At 35.7% G+C, this 12988-nt stretch overlaps 1 protein-coding gene across 1 annotated transcript; it reads left to right on the top strand.

Annotated features, from left to right (window-relative positions):
• Positions 1–340: 340 nt before the first annotated feature.
• Positions 341–12871, top strand: chmp2ba (charged multivesicular body protein 2Ba). Its single transcript, XM_033986807.2, has 6 exons — positions 341–520; positions 2966–3057; positions 6021–6215; positions 8424–8526; positions 8948–9054; positions 10614–12871. Exons 1-6 carry the CDS (start codon positions 487–489, stop codon positions 10725–10727), a joined length of 645 nt encoding a protein of 214 aa, XP_033842698.1. The 5' UTR covers positions 341–486; the 3' UTR covers positions 10728–12871.
• The last annotated feature ends 117 nt before the right edge of the window (positions 12872–12988 follow it).

Consider the following 12988-nt stretch of genomic DNA (forward strand, 5'->3'; position numbering starts at 1 on the left):
ATGTAGTCACAATAAATATAATTTCCTGTCTATTTTGTGCACACTGTCTTTGTCTCAAATTTACTTTTTGTTACAGTTTTTTGCTTTTGCTTGTCGCTTTTAAGTAAACTACGGGAAAAATATTATGATAGTTTGGCTCGAGCTGTCAGGAAAGCGTATTAATTGATATAGTTTCTGAATAAAGTGACAATAACTGCCTTAAAATATTTTACATATAATAGTAGACAAAAATATTAATTAATTGTTATTTCAATTTTACTTTTATTATCAAGATATTATCCTTTACCGAGTCTAGTGAACGCACCGTGTAAGTGCCGCCGTGACGTCAGCCCTGTCAGCTGAGGGAGGAACGGGCAACCGAAGTAAACCAGGAAACCGAGGCTAAAGCGACTAACCGCCCGATACCAGAGCTAAACAAGTGCTTTTACCACGACCTGACTGCATATACTTTTATATTCATCCACTAGGTTTACATTAAATAGCGCCATGGCTTCACTTTTTAAGAAGAAGACGGTAGACGGTAAGTTTGTGCTGCGTACAAAGCTAGCCGAGTTGTTTTTAGCATTGTGGTTAAAATTGTGTCTGTTCCTAGGATTGTAATGTTGCTTTACTAAACTTGTCTAACCTGTTGTAGCCAGTCTGCTCTGATCGTCACAATTGTTGGTTGAAAACCAGATGGAGACTTTCTTAAGATTGAAGCTATATCTAACAGATCAAAATTTATTTTGTTCCAACTTAACAGCAAATTCAAAAACATAAGCTACTTGTTTTTCTAATCATCAAACTCTGACTATGAAATCTGTTTAACAGGAAAACATGAGAAATGAAGGAAAGGTAATAGGGTTGTAATGTTAAATGTCAATGGTCAAACATAATTACATTGATTTACACATTGGTTTGAATTTTTATTTGAAATTAAAGTTGTAAATTATATCAACTGTGCTAAGATCAAATACACTAGACATTTTGTTCATTATTTGTCACCTACTTGGAGTGACTTCCATTTTTGGTCTGAGGACTATATTTTGTCTTGCTGTCAGCCTAACTAAGTATGTTAATTTAGGTCATTCCCGGACTGTCAAAATGCTAAAAGACCAGCCCAAATCTTTTTTACTCTCCAGGCTAAGTCATCACCATTACAAGGTCAAATAGAGCACTTAATAAATGGCTCAAGTGTAGATTAAGTCCTGAAGCAGTCTTGGCTGTGAAGTAGAGAAAAATAGAGAAAGATGGCTGACCTCTTGTAGAAAGTATTGTCATTGAAAATATTTTCTTTTGCTTAGTTGAGCTCACTCTTTCCACAGCACCTGCCTGCTCCTCCCATCTTTGTCATTCCAGTTTCACCCACTCATACAAACTTACTGTGCTCCGAAGCTGCTTCCTCTCCTTTCAGCGATGACATCCTCCAACAGCTCTCCATCTCATCCTTTTTTCTCTCATTGATTGTATATTTTGTCTATTTGGGTTGTCATGTCCATAGTGAATCAGCAGGTTGGTGTGGTTATTCGGCGAAAAAAGAAGTCAAGGGGGGTTTGAGATTGCACTTATTTGTAGGACGATATCCCTCCCACTTTGAAACGCTGGCGTCACGTCACCTTATACGTATACTATCGTCATTCTTGGATATTTTTACACTTTTTGGTTGAGTTCATAAAAGAACAAATTTTCAGAATAGAGAAAGCTGTAATGGGTTTGATTTGATTGCTTGATCTTCTTCAGGATATTTATTTATTTTCCTCCTTTTTTGAACAATTTTACAGTTGTAATATTTTTCTTTCTTTGAATTATTTCTATTCAGTATTTTATATTTTAAATTTCACCTTTATGTTTTATTTATTTATTTTTAAATAAATATTTATTTATTTTTAAATAAATGTTTTGGGCTATTATTCAGTTGATATACTTATTAGCATGGACTTAACTGTGTAATCCCTTAGTCATCCAGGTGTGATCTATTGTAAAAGAAAAATTAAATTCTTTGTCTAGTTGACAGAATAGAATTTTTCTTTTACATTTTTGTTTTTATTTTAAATTTAAAGTAAAAATAACAAAACAAAAAAAGATAAATCATTGATTTATTACAACTTTTATTTCTATAATATTTTCTATATATTCTTTAGCATGATTTTGCTGCCGCTGCACTTGTGCTACCAATTTCTGTGGCATTTCAAGCTCATGTGACTTCTCCCTGAATAGATACAGAGTAGTTTGGTCATCTGTGGTAGACTTGGTTCATATATTATATAGCACACCTGCTCTAGCTGCCTTAATATACACGCATTTTGTTCCCAGGCCATTACCAATTAACCACCAATTAACACACTTTTTGCTGAAACATGGATATGCATGCCGAACCCTAAGCCTTATTTTGCATTGTTTGTCAGTTGGTTTGGTGCACCCTCAAATTACCTTGAAAATTATCTTAAATTTTTCAGTATTTAAATTTTGACAAGTTTAAAAAAAAAAAAAGATTGTTTAAGTTATGATCTATTTAAGCAACCTTTATATTTTGCAATCCAAACTTCAAACTTGAATTTTATTTAGAGAAGAACTTGTATTCTTATGTCTCTGATTTTTCTAAATATAGGATGATGATTTTAAGGCCAGGCGATTACTTAGATTCAGTCATATCTATTGTCAACGATATGCTTAACACTTTTTTTCTTCTGTATAAATTTTCAGTTAAAGGCTGCATTTGGTGTGGAGCTGAGTTTAGACTTTGAAGGAATAAATTATTAAGTCTTGTTTATGTTTAATGAAAAATATCTTTGAAAACCATTTTGTGTGTTTTTGAAAAAAAAAATTAAAATATGTGAAGATTTTTCACCATTTTTCTAGGTTAATTTGAGATTTGTTTAAAAAGTATTACATTCAAGAATTTTAATAATGCAAAATAGCTGATCTTAAATGATCTTGAATAAAAGGTATGAGTAATATTCAAACATCTTTTCCTTGTCCTCTTCAGATGTTATAAAGGAGCAGTCGAAGGAGTTGCGTGGCACTCAGCGACAGATCACCAGAGATAGAACAGCGCTGGAGAGGCAGGAGAAACAACTGGTGAGACAGACACTTCAACACAATCCCCACACACGCGCAACAGGGGGACAGCTAAAGATTCCTTGCGCAATTAAAGTCTGAATGGTCACAACTGGCAGTTGGCAAAGTCTGCAATTGATTTTGTAACATTACGCCCTCTTAAGGCTGTGTCATTTTTTTATGTTTTAATTGTGATTACAGTTATTGCTCTAATCAGTTATTACATACAACTGGCCACTGTTTTGCCCCTTAAAACCTGGAGCAAGAAAGAATGACTCTCAAAACATAAATAATAAAAAATCTATATTGCCTCTTCAGGTTATCTCTCAGATTCAAAACAGGTATGTGTTTTTAACTATGTATTTCACCCAAATAATCATGATCAATATTTTTTTCCATATCACTGCAGATAACTAATGTCTATGTGACATATGTGTAAAAAAACTGCTAACCTTGTAGTTTAGCCCATTACAAAGTTGTACTGAAATGCATTTGATTATTTTATTAGTTTAGCGATTCATATTTTGGCATATTAATCGAGTTGTGTAGACCTCTACAAACATGTTATGATATGCATATGATTGTTTTATCACTTTTGCAGTTCATATTCAACTTTTCTCTCTGTTGCACATGTTTGCAATGTGCTCTCTATGAACTGAATTATAATTTTGAACCTTAAATCCTAAACGTAATCTCTAATTGTATTTACTACAAAAATCACTTCTAGATATTTATCCTGTATTTATTGTTCTACCCCCTCACATATTTTTCCCAGATTTCTAACATATTGCATCAATGCTGTATTAAAGTCTCTCTACTACTTCCTGCTTCTTGGGCTGGTTGACTGAATGGGACTAAATGTGTAGAGATGATGGAGCTAGCTGTGCGGTTTAGCCTGGGGGCAAGAGCTTCTCCCTTTAGTGTCCCTACATAGACACAAATAGAGATGAAAGAACCGCAGTGTCCTCTAGCCTCTGTTGTAGTAAGTAAATACAATACAAGACATAATTACCTCCCCCGGGACGCAGATTTTATTCCTCATTAATGGTTTCCGCTAATTAGTCGAGTTTTTCTCCCCTCTCCGAGCTTTGTTGCACATTTTGAATAAAAAACTCCTTTCGCTGTGAATTGGAAATGACCTAATTTTGCAGTTTAGCACAATTGCCGCCGTGGAGGCATGCTTCAGTTTGGGGATGTAAGAATAATCACAGACTCACACACACTACAGTGGAATGAGGGAAGAGGCACTCAAGTTTAATTGGTAATTTTACAGATCATTATTAACCCAGAAAGCAATGTCACACCACAGAATGTTATGGACAGAACTGAGGTCTCTCGAGCTTTTTTGGCAATATTCATAAAACGACAGTTTTTGACTGACTACATTTTTGGAATCGTAGGACATCTTTGAATAATTGATATTTCTGCTATTGAGAAGAGAAATAATGGGAAGAAACATCAATTCAGTGTATCCATCTGGTGTAAAAATCTGTTTCTTCTATACTTAAAAAAAAGAGTAAGGAGGGTCTGAAATCTTAGTCTCTATGGAGATTATTTCTTTGCCTGGACTGTTCCACAGCGTGGCATTAAAGATTAAAGGAAACAAGCAAGTGATGCGGGAACACTCACAGTAACAATCCATGTTTTTCATAACTGAATGAAAGCAAAATAATAATTTTAATTTTAATGCCATTTTGTGGAACAATAAAGCAGGATAGAGAACTGCACCAGAAAAGTTATGCCACCTTGAAGTACTTTGTAATTATCTGTGGCACTTACAAAAAAGAGAGTAATAATTTTGCAAATATAGACATAACTGTCATTTTGTTGACATAACCTTTTGTAGCTACCAACACAAGCCTTTAGTTTTGTAAACATCAGAAAACACACACGTGCATATATGGATGCTGCTGCAGTGAGAAAATCCCCAGAGACAGAACTCCAGGTCATAGTAGAGCCACCCCTCCCAGCACTGACTCCACAACCCCAACATCAGGTTCAGTTTATGTCTAGGCACTGAAAGCATCTCTACAAAATAACATCAAATATTTATGCCTCAAGTGGAAGAGCTATAGGTGCACACTACTTTACATTGTACTTTTTCTGCAAATAAACAATTTCTGCAATACTACCTACAATAGTGACAGAGGAGCACAGGCAATACTAATGTTTATTTGGGAGAACAATGTTTGCAATAAAGAAGAAGTGACGAAGAGGAGGAGGAGGAGAAGAGCAGGGGGACTGTCGCTGATGTGGAGTAATGTCTTATTTACAGCGCTGTCAGGAAGAGAGGAAGAGGCGGAAGAGAGAGTGGAGAGAGAAGAGGGAGGGTTGGAGCTGGCAAGAACATAAAGGAGAGGGACTTGAGGCACTTGGAATAACAATGAATGTAAAAAAATAAAGGGTGTGAAGGAAAATGTCAGCGAAACTAGACAGACTTGGATACACAGACAAAAGATTCAGACTACCACAATCTAAAAACTGACAACAAAAACAATAACAAGAATTGATGGTTTGACGATTTACAGGATAGACTTTCCAAGTGATAAAGAGATACTAATGCAAATTCAAACTTTGGTTATTAAACTAATAATGGGAGTATCTGAATAAATCAACCACAGTACCATTAGCAGGTACCCTGACATTAAATGGACTATTGTGACATTAATAATGAGTGGTTTTAGAAGTTCAGTTAGGGGCTTGATCCTTTTTCCGACTCTGATGAATTTATACTTTCATTGTGCCTTTGATCAAGGAACTTATTTATTTATTTGGCACTTCTAAATCTGTTGAAATGTACAAGATAATTCATCTGCATGTGCGCCCATGAAAAAAGAGTCTAAGTGCTCTCATTGGCTCTCCCTGTAGAAATAAAGATACATAAATAAATAGTGTTTCCTTTGATGCCTATATTTACATCCAAAAAAACTGCTTTTGTTTTTTCCTCATGTACCTGACTCCCTGTACTCTTGTCTTTTTTTCAGGAGGCGGAGATTAAGAAAATGGCAAAGACAGGTAATCGAGAGGCCTGTAAGATCCTGGCCAAGCAGCTGGTCCAGTTGAGGAAACAGAAAAACCGCACGTACGCTGTCAGCTCCAAAGTGACGTCTATGTCCACGCAAACCAAACTCATGAACTCCCAGATGAAGATGGCTGGAGCTATGTCCTCCACAGCGAAGGTGAGAATGTGTCACAAGTCCCATGATGCATTATGTAAGGTTTCTGGTGGAGAGTCTGCCACTTGCTAGTCTCCATGGAGATGTTATTTCTTTGCTTGGAATGTTCCCCAGTGTGACATTAAACATACATATCTTGCGTTTATAGAAGTGCTAAAGAATTTCTTGAAAAGCATTCATACTTTGATCAAGGTTAGACCTGTAACTTTGTTTGGTGCCATCAATATGTTGTCGCCGTGGAGATAGAAAGTTTAATGCCATACTGTGGAGCATTCCTGGCAAAGCAATACCATCTCCGTGGACACAAACAGATGGCAGACAATAGAAAACTAATATTCATTGTATAGCTTTAATGACATCTAATCTGGTTTGGGAGGATTATATCATTATAATTACACTATGTTTTATAACAACAGTTTGTTGTGCTTCAAATGGGAAAAATAAAGATACATTTTATTTTGCACTGAATAAAATGTCAGACTGTTGATTAAGCAAGCATAACATCCTTTGCAGCTCACTACATCTTGTGTGTTTTTCAAAGAAATGTGCTAGAATCCTCTTAGTTAGAGACCAGTGATTTTCTGACCTAGTTTTGGAGTGAACTGAATTTCTACTTAGTTTATGCCACTAAAAAAAAACCATGTCAACCTACAGTCAAATGTTATGTTCTGACCCAACCTCAGGGAAGCAAACTCACAACATAGACATGGTAATTAATATGGATTATATTAAGCAACCAAAAGTTCAAATGGTCTTTGATATGGACCGGACTGTCTTATCTAGCACTTTATTGAATACAGCCACCTTTTCTTTCACATCGACAATCAACAGTGACTAACTATCCACTCTGCTGGAAACTCGTGTCACACATGACTCATTGCGTGGTAGCATTCCAGCTCCCTGTCTCTAGAGCTATCAGTGACTTCCCAGTGTTAAGTGCCATATTAATGGTTTATTATGATTATAGTGTTAATAGATTTTCTATTTGTGGTCAGTTCTTAGCTTGTGGCAGATTTGTTAATGAAGTATGAAAGATAGTAAGGGCCCTAAAGCAGTGTACAGAGTGAAGAGCACAGAGACAGGTCAAATATAATTAGGCTTCAAACTAATGGACTGGAGAGATGCTTTTAATAAGACATGTGCTAATTGTCATTGCAAACTGACTATTATTGTAGCAAAATGTTGTAATGACTTCCCTCCTTTGTTTAGTGATGCATTTAAACGCATATATGACAATCATATATTTAAATTGCTCCTAACTGAACTGAAAGCTGTTGACATCTGTGAACCAGTTTCCACTGTCAAGATAGGGGTGTTGGAAAATAAAAGGAAAAAATCAGCATTCCTAACCATTTGTCTAATAAGAACAAATTAAAATGCTCAAAGTTAATTTACATTTTTTATCAGTATAAGTTTGGCTTTCTGTCTCTACTTTTAACCAGCCAGGATATGGAACTATTTGGTATTTGTCCTATTCTGTAGCAGTCTAAACTGTGTAAAATGAAATGAAATTAATCAATAATTCAAATTCAGAGAGTCTTTGAGACAAAAATGTCAATAGATCAAGGATCCCAAATTTTTTTTATAAATCTGTTAGCCTGGAGAAGATGAAAAATGCTGTAAAAACAGGACATGTTATCTCAAATGTTGCTATAAAACTAGGGCATTTTTGTGCTGACCCAAGACAGGAAGGGGATCTATTATATGTGTGATGGCCTGTGTTATGCTAATACACCAGTGGAAGCAGCTCGAATGAATATTTAAAAATAGTCTATAAAGGATGTGCCCTTACTGTTTTTAAAAAGTAACTACTGGTACAGTGACAACCTAATGTGAGTTGCCAGTGCCATTTGCTCATTCTTAGTTTGTGAAAGCCTAAAGAACCTCAGAACCTCTAGAATTCAGTCTGAGGTGTCATTACTGAAGGCTCCACTCACTTGCTTGGCTTTATTTCCAACTGGTTTTAGGCTCTGCATCTGGCAACCCAAAGTGCATAGCTCATTTATGGATAATAGGTTTATGACTTGACTTGACCATCAGCTACCACATTTTTGCTATTAACAACAAATCAACTTTGGGTTGGTTAGCAGTAAAATTTTATTTGAACCAACAGGTTTACTTAATTTCTGGGAACACTGGTTATGTTTCCGAAATATGTAAGAAAAATCTTAACCTACCTTTACACATTTATCTATTTTAATTCTTCTACAGACAATGCAGGCGGTGAACAAAAAGATGGATCCACAGAAGACGCTGAAGACGATGCAGGACTTCCAGAAGGAGAACATGAAGATGGGCATGGCAGAGGAAATGAGTAAGAAAAACTTAGTTTGTCTAGTTTTAAAAATACCTGTGCCTTTACGAGGTGTGTGTGGGATACTGTACATTGAAGCGACTGTCTAGATGTCTGCCCTGTGATGTGTGGACAAATGTGGACATAGCTGTGTACCTCGTAATAAGAGGCAATAGTGTGTGTAGAGGGCATATTATACTACTTAGAGAAAATGTGTAGGATGTAAAAAAGGCAGCTAATCAAATCTGTAAATTATTGTGATGGGAAAGACATGCAGTGATAATGTACTATCTTTAACGTTACCATGTGGCCCTGTGTTCCTACGATTTATTTTATTTTTTTTTACCCCAGTATTTATACCTGTATCAAGTTTTGATTAGTATCTAGGTATTGATACATTTGACAACCCAAAATTGTACAAACCAGTTCTGTTTCTGTTCAGTCAATGACACTTTGGACGAGGTCTTTGATGACTCCGGAGACGAGGAAGAGAGCCAGGGTATTGTGGACCAGGTTCTAGATGAAATCGGCATTGAGATCTCAGGAAAGGTATGAAAACACACAACCTCAGTATTCAAAGTTGCTTTGTAATTGGTTGGCTTTGTTTTACATTTATTCAAGTAACAGTAAAAATATGTTTGAGCCATGTGCTTTAATTTTAGACGTTGAGTGTTTTGATGATGACAATCAATTAATACACATTAGTAGATTAAAAAGTATTGTTTTCATAATACTAAAATTTAAAACTGGAGTTCTATATTGAGGGAGAGGCTTGTTATATGATACCGTTTTTAATACAAAAAGAATAAATAAAAACATAATTTTTAGGCAATATAATATCATTTTCAACACTAAATAAAATAATTTCTTTAATATCACTGTATAGTTTTATTCTGGTCATCAAAACCATTCTAAAATTATATAGGAAAGGGACAATTTATGTGCTTTTTTGTTTTTGTTTTTTCATCATTGATACTTGTTCAAATGAGTATTTCAATACAAATGTCTGTATTGAGTTGTATCTGTTTTTATTATTCTAATATCCATGATAAATAATGAAAAATATATTTATACTTGAGATTTTTGTAGTTGTATCTGTTATAATGTAGCACAATTCTGTCTATCCCTATTAGTTTGGGAATATAGTCACTACTTAAAACCATTAAACCACAGTTGGTTATCCTAAATGCTTTTTACTGACTGGAGTTTAATGTGCAGCAGCTGCCACACGGTGGGGCTATAGCCTTCAGCTCTTGTAGTGCCATCATCAGCCACGTGCTTGTCCATCTGCTGCGTGTCTGGCTCCCCCTGGGGGCTTGCATGACTTATTACCTCTCACTACACACTGCGCTGTGCCACAAATTGTCCCATAAACAAGCTCACAGCTGGAGAGAGCAAACACACTGAGCGGTTTGAGATAGTTATAATAGAGTTTACTATTTTACTACTGGCACAAATACAATAAAAATCTTACATTGGCCTAAAGCTAAAAGAGAATACTGCTTACTAGCACTGTCTCCTCCATATGTGCATTATTGTTAACTGCAAGGAACCTTTTTAAATTGTAAATTAGCTGTCCACATTTCACTCTGTTTCACTATCTTATGGAAAATACTTGCCTGCTAGCCTAAAAAAAATGGTGAAAAAAAAGGTGTCTTATTCATATTTTAAATATCCAAGTATTATTTGATTTTAATACAAAAGCTGGCACTGCAATATGTAGATTTGTATTGTGTAACTTTTCTCTGGCAATAGTGATGCTTTATTTTTTCATTTTTCTCAAATCCTACAAAATCTTAACATTTTATACACATGTTATACTTGTGATCAAAAACAAAGCTTATAATAATAATAATCCAGTTCACCATTACTTTCTGCTAGTTTCTTCAGAAAATAATTAATAATTCATAATCTTGAAAATAAATTAGCCCTATGTGAACTACTCAATTCATGCCTTTGTCTTGCTGCCAATCAAAACCCCAGGGGGCTCTTCTGCGAGGATTTTTTTTAACCTATTTTCTCTCTGTCTCTTGAACATGTTAATACCAAGGTTAGTGGCATATGTTGGACTATTTCTGATATTTTGTTCTTGTTGTTTTGGATGGCAGATGGCACGTACTCCAGCTGCAGGAAAGGGCGTCCCGAGCGCTGCGTCTTCTTCCAAAAACACAATTTCAGACGAGGAGATCGAAAGGCACCTCCGAGCTCTGGGAGTCGACTAATGACACCCATTCACTGTCTTCATTACATAGACATTAAGATGCATTCAAACAGACTGTGTGAGACGCTCCTGATTTGGTACAGGTTTAAGACAGGTGCAGCATAATTACATTATACACTAAGGCATGCCGACTTTTATGATATTAGACACACTTGGCTGCTTTACATAATATGGGCTAACTTATTCTCGCAAAAACATATTTATATTGTAATGAAAGTCAAAAGTTTTGTTCAGGGGTAAATGCTTCTTCCATGTCTAAGACTAGCTACAATCTACTGATGCAAATATTCTTTTTTAGTTGAAATATGGACCGTGTCTCAAAATTGCCTTAAAGAAGCACTATGTAACTATATGGTAGGTCCGCTACCTGCTTGTTCCCAGGAGATGTTATTGCTTTGCCTGGAATGCTCCATAGCATGGTATTGTTTATTTATTCATGTTTTTGCTCAAAAGTCCATGCATTCTTATTGTGAGCGAGAACGTCTATCCACAGATGTGACCGACAATTGGCGTGTGGGCGTCACATTCCCACCATGGAGATGAATACATTTAATACATACATTGTAGACAAAGCAATAGGCTCTCCAGACAATAGGTGGCAGAACCTCCAAGTTACATTGCAACACTATAATGGAAATAATTACTCCACCCAGGTATATAACGGCATTTATATAAGAGAACAATATAAGTAAAATGCCTCATTGGATATTTACACTTGATACACTTTGGACTTATTCATACCGAACATTTGTCGATTTGGAAACTGGAAGAGCCTGAGGGTTGACAAGAGTTTGACCCTAAGAATCCTAAACCACCTACACTGTTGTTTACCGCCATCTCTCATTAAAGGGCTACTGTGTCTGTATATCAGATTATGTTATATATATATTCTGTGTCTGCAAAACTGAAGATCCACTTTTACCACGGTAATACACAGTGAGTTGGAGATTTGTGCATGGTAAACAAAATGCCTAAGGTTTAAAGCAGATGAGAGCGGCACAATATGTTCTTGCTTTAAGGCAAACTGGTCTGATGACTTGCATTGTCTCGGGTTATTGGGTGCTGTATAGGATCCAAGAAAACATGAACGCAACAAATACACTAGAAGGCATTTACCAGAAAGTGGCTGTACCATTCAGTTTCAACAATGAAATGGGTACTTGAGCATAGGAATGTTAGGTCTCAGTTATAGGTTTGGTCCTGGTTCGGTTTTTAGTCCTGGTCTAGTTACATTAAGTCCAAGTTTAGTCCCAATTTTGATGAGTGTGTGTTTGTGTGAATGAACCTTAACAATATATATAAGTATAGTTGGTTCTGATTTTTGTACTTCTGTAGTTAAACCCTGTACAGATTGTATGTAAATGACCAAAATTAGGACTATTGCAATACTGTCCTATTTCAGTCTTTTACTACTGAAGAATCTTTTTTTTTTTTTTTCTTTTGGGTTGGTGTGTGTCTTTGTGGTTATTTTCTTAGACATGGGATTTACACGGGGATTGTGGGATGTCCAGCAGTCCCTTTGCTATTTCAGCTGCTGTGCAGTTACCGGCAATTGTTTTTTTTAGCTGCCTCATTCGATACATACACACACACACTCTCATTGGAGTGTTTTTGCTTAATGGGCACTGTGATCTGGAATATTGTCCTTAGATTGGAATTTTAATCTGCCTTTTCAATAATTTAAATTAACTTATCAGATATGATTTTCCTTTATGGTAATATCTAAAATACACAAATTAGGTATAATATTATGACCATCGGCTAGTATATAATGGTAAATTGGCAAACAATTCCTTAACTAAATTCTGGAATAACCTATTTTCCTTTGGATGGTACACAATAATTTTATTCTTTGACCTCTTTAAAAGGTCCAGTTCGATAACCATTGCAATGTATTCCCTGTCAACTAACCCTATTCTTCTAACACACCATCTTAATAGACCAACTGCTTGTCCCATTGCAATTTGACTTCCCTTGTCAGTGGTCAAAATATTATATCCATCAAGAGTACACTGGCATGTCCTAGGTGTACAATACCCATGAACGACTGTAAACAGGTTTTTCATTGTCTAAGCTTCGTCACTGAGAAACACTGTAAAGGGGAGTGGCTTTTATAGGAAATAAAGTTGATTCAGGTACTTTTCTCAGCGTATTGTATTCTGTGTTACTCTTTTTTCACCACTATTCATTTTAAACACTATCAGAGGTACACATAGTACTAGTGGATACTTACAACCTTTTCTAAATCACGTTGGTTAAGAT

Source organism: Periophthalmus magnuspinnatus, chromosome 21 (genome assembly GCF_009829125.3).
Source record: "Periophthalmus magnuspinnatus isolate fPerMag1 chromosome 21, fPerMag1.2.pri, whole genome shotgun sequence".
Taxonomy (NCBI): Eukaryota; Metazoa; Chordata; class Actinopteri; order Gobiiformes; family Gobiidae; genus Periophthalmus; species Periophthalmus magnuspinnatus.

Excerpts from the sequence above, each read along its gene's own strand:
- chmp2ba (XM_033986807.2), top strand. The coding sequence starts at position 487 with ATGGCTTCACTTTTTAAGAAGAAGACGGTAGACG. Across the intron at positions 3,058-6,020 it reads AGAGGCAGGAGAAACAACTG|GAGGCGGAGATTAAGAAAAT; the intron begins GTGAGACAGACA and ends TCTTTTTTTCAG. Across the intron at positions 9,055-10,613 it reads GCATTGAGATCTCAGGAAAG|ATGGCACGTACTCCAGCTGC; the intron begins GTATGAAAACAC and ends TTTGGATGGCAG.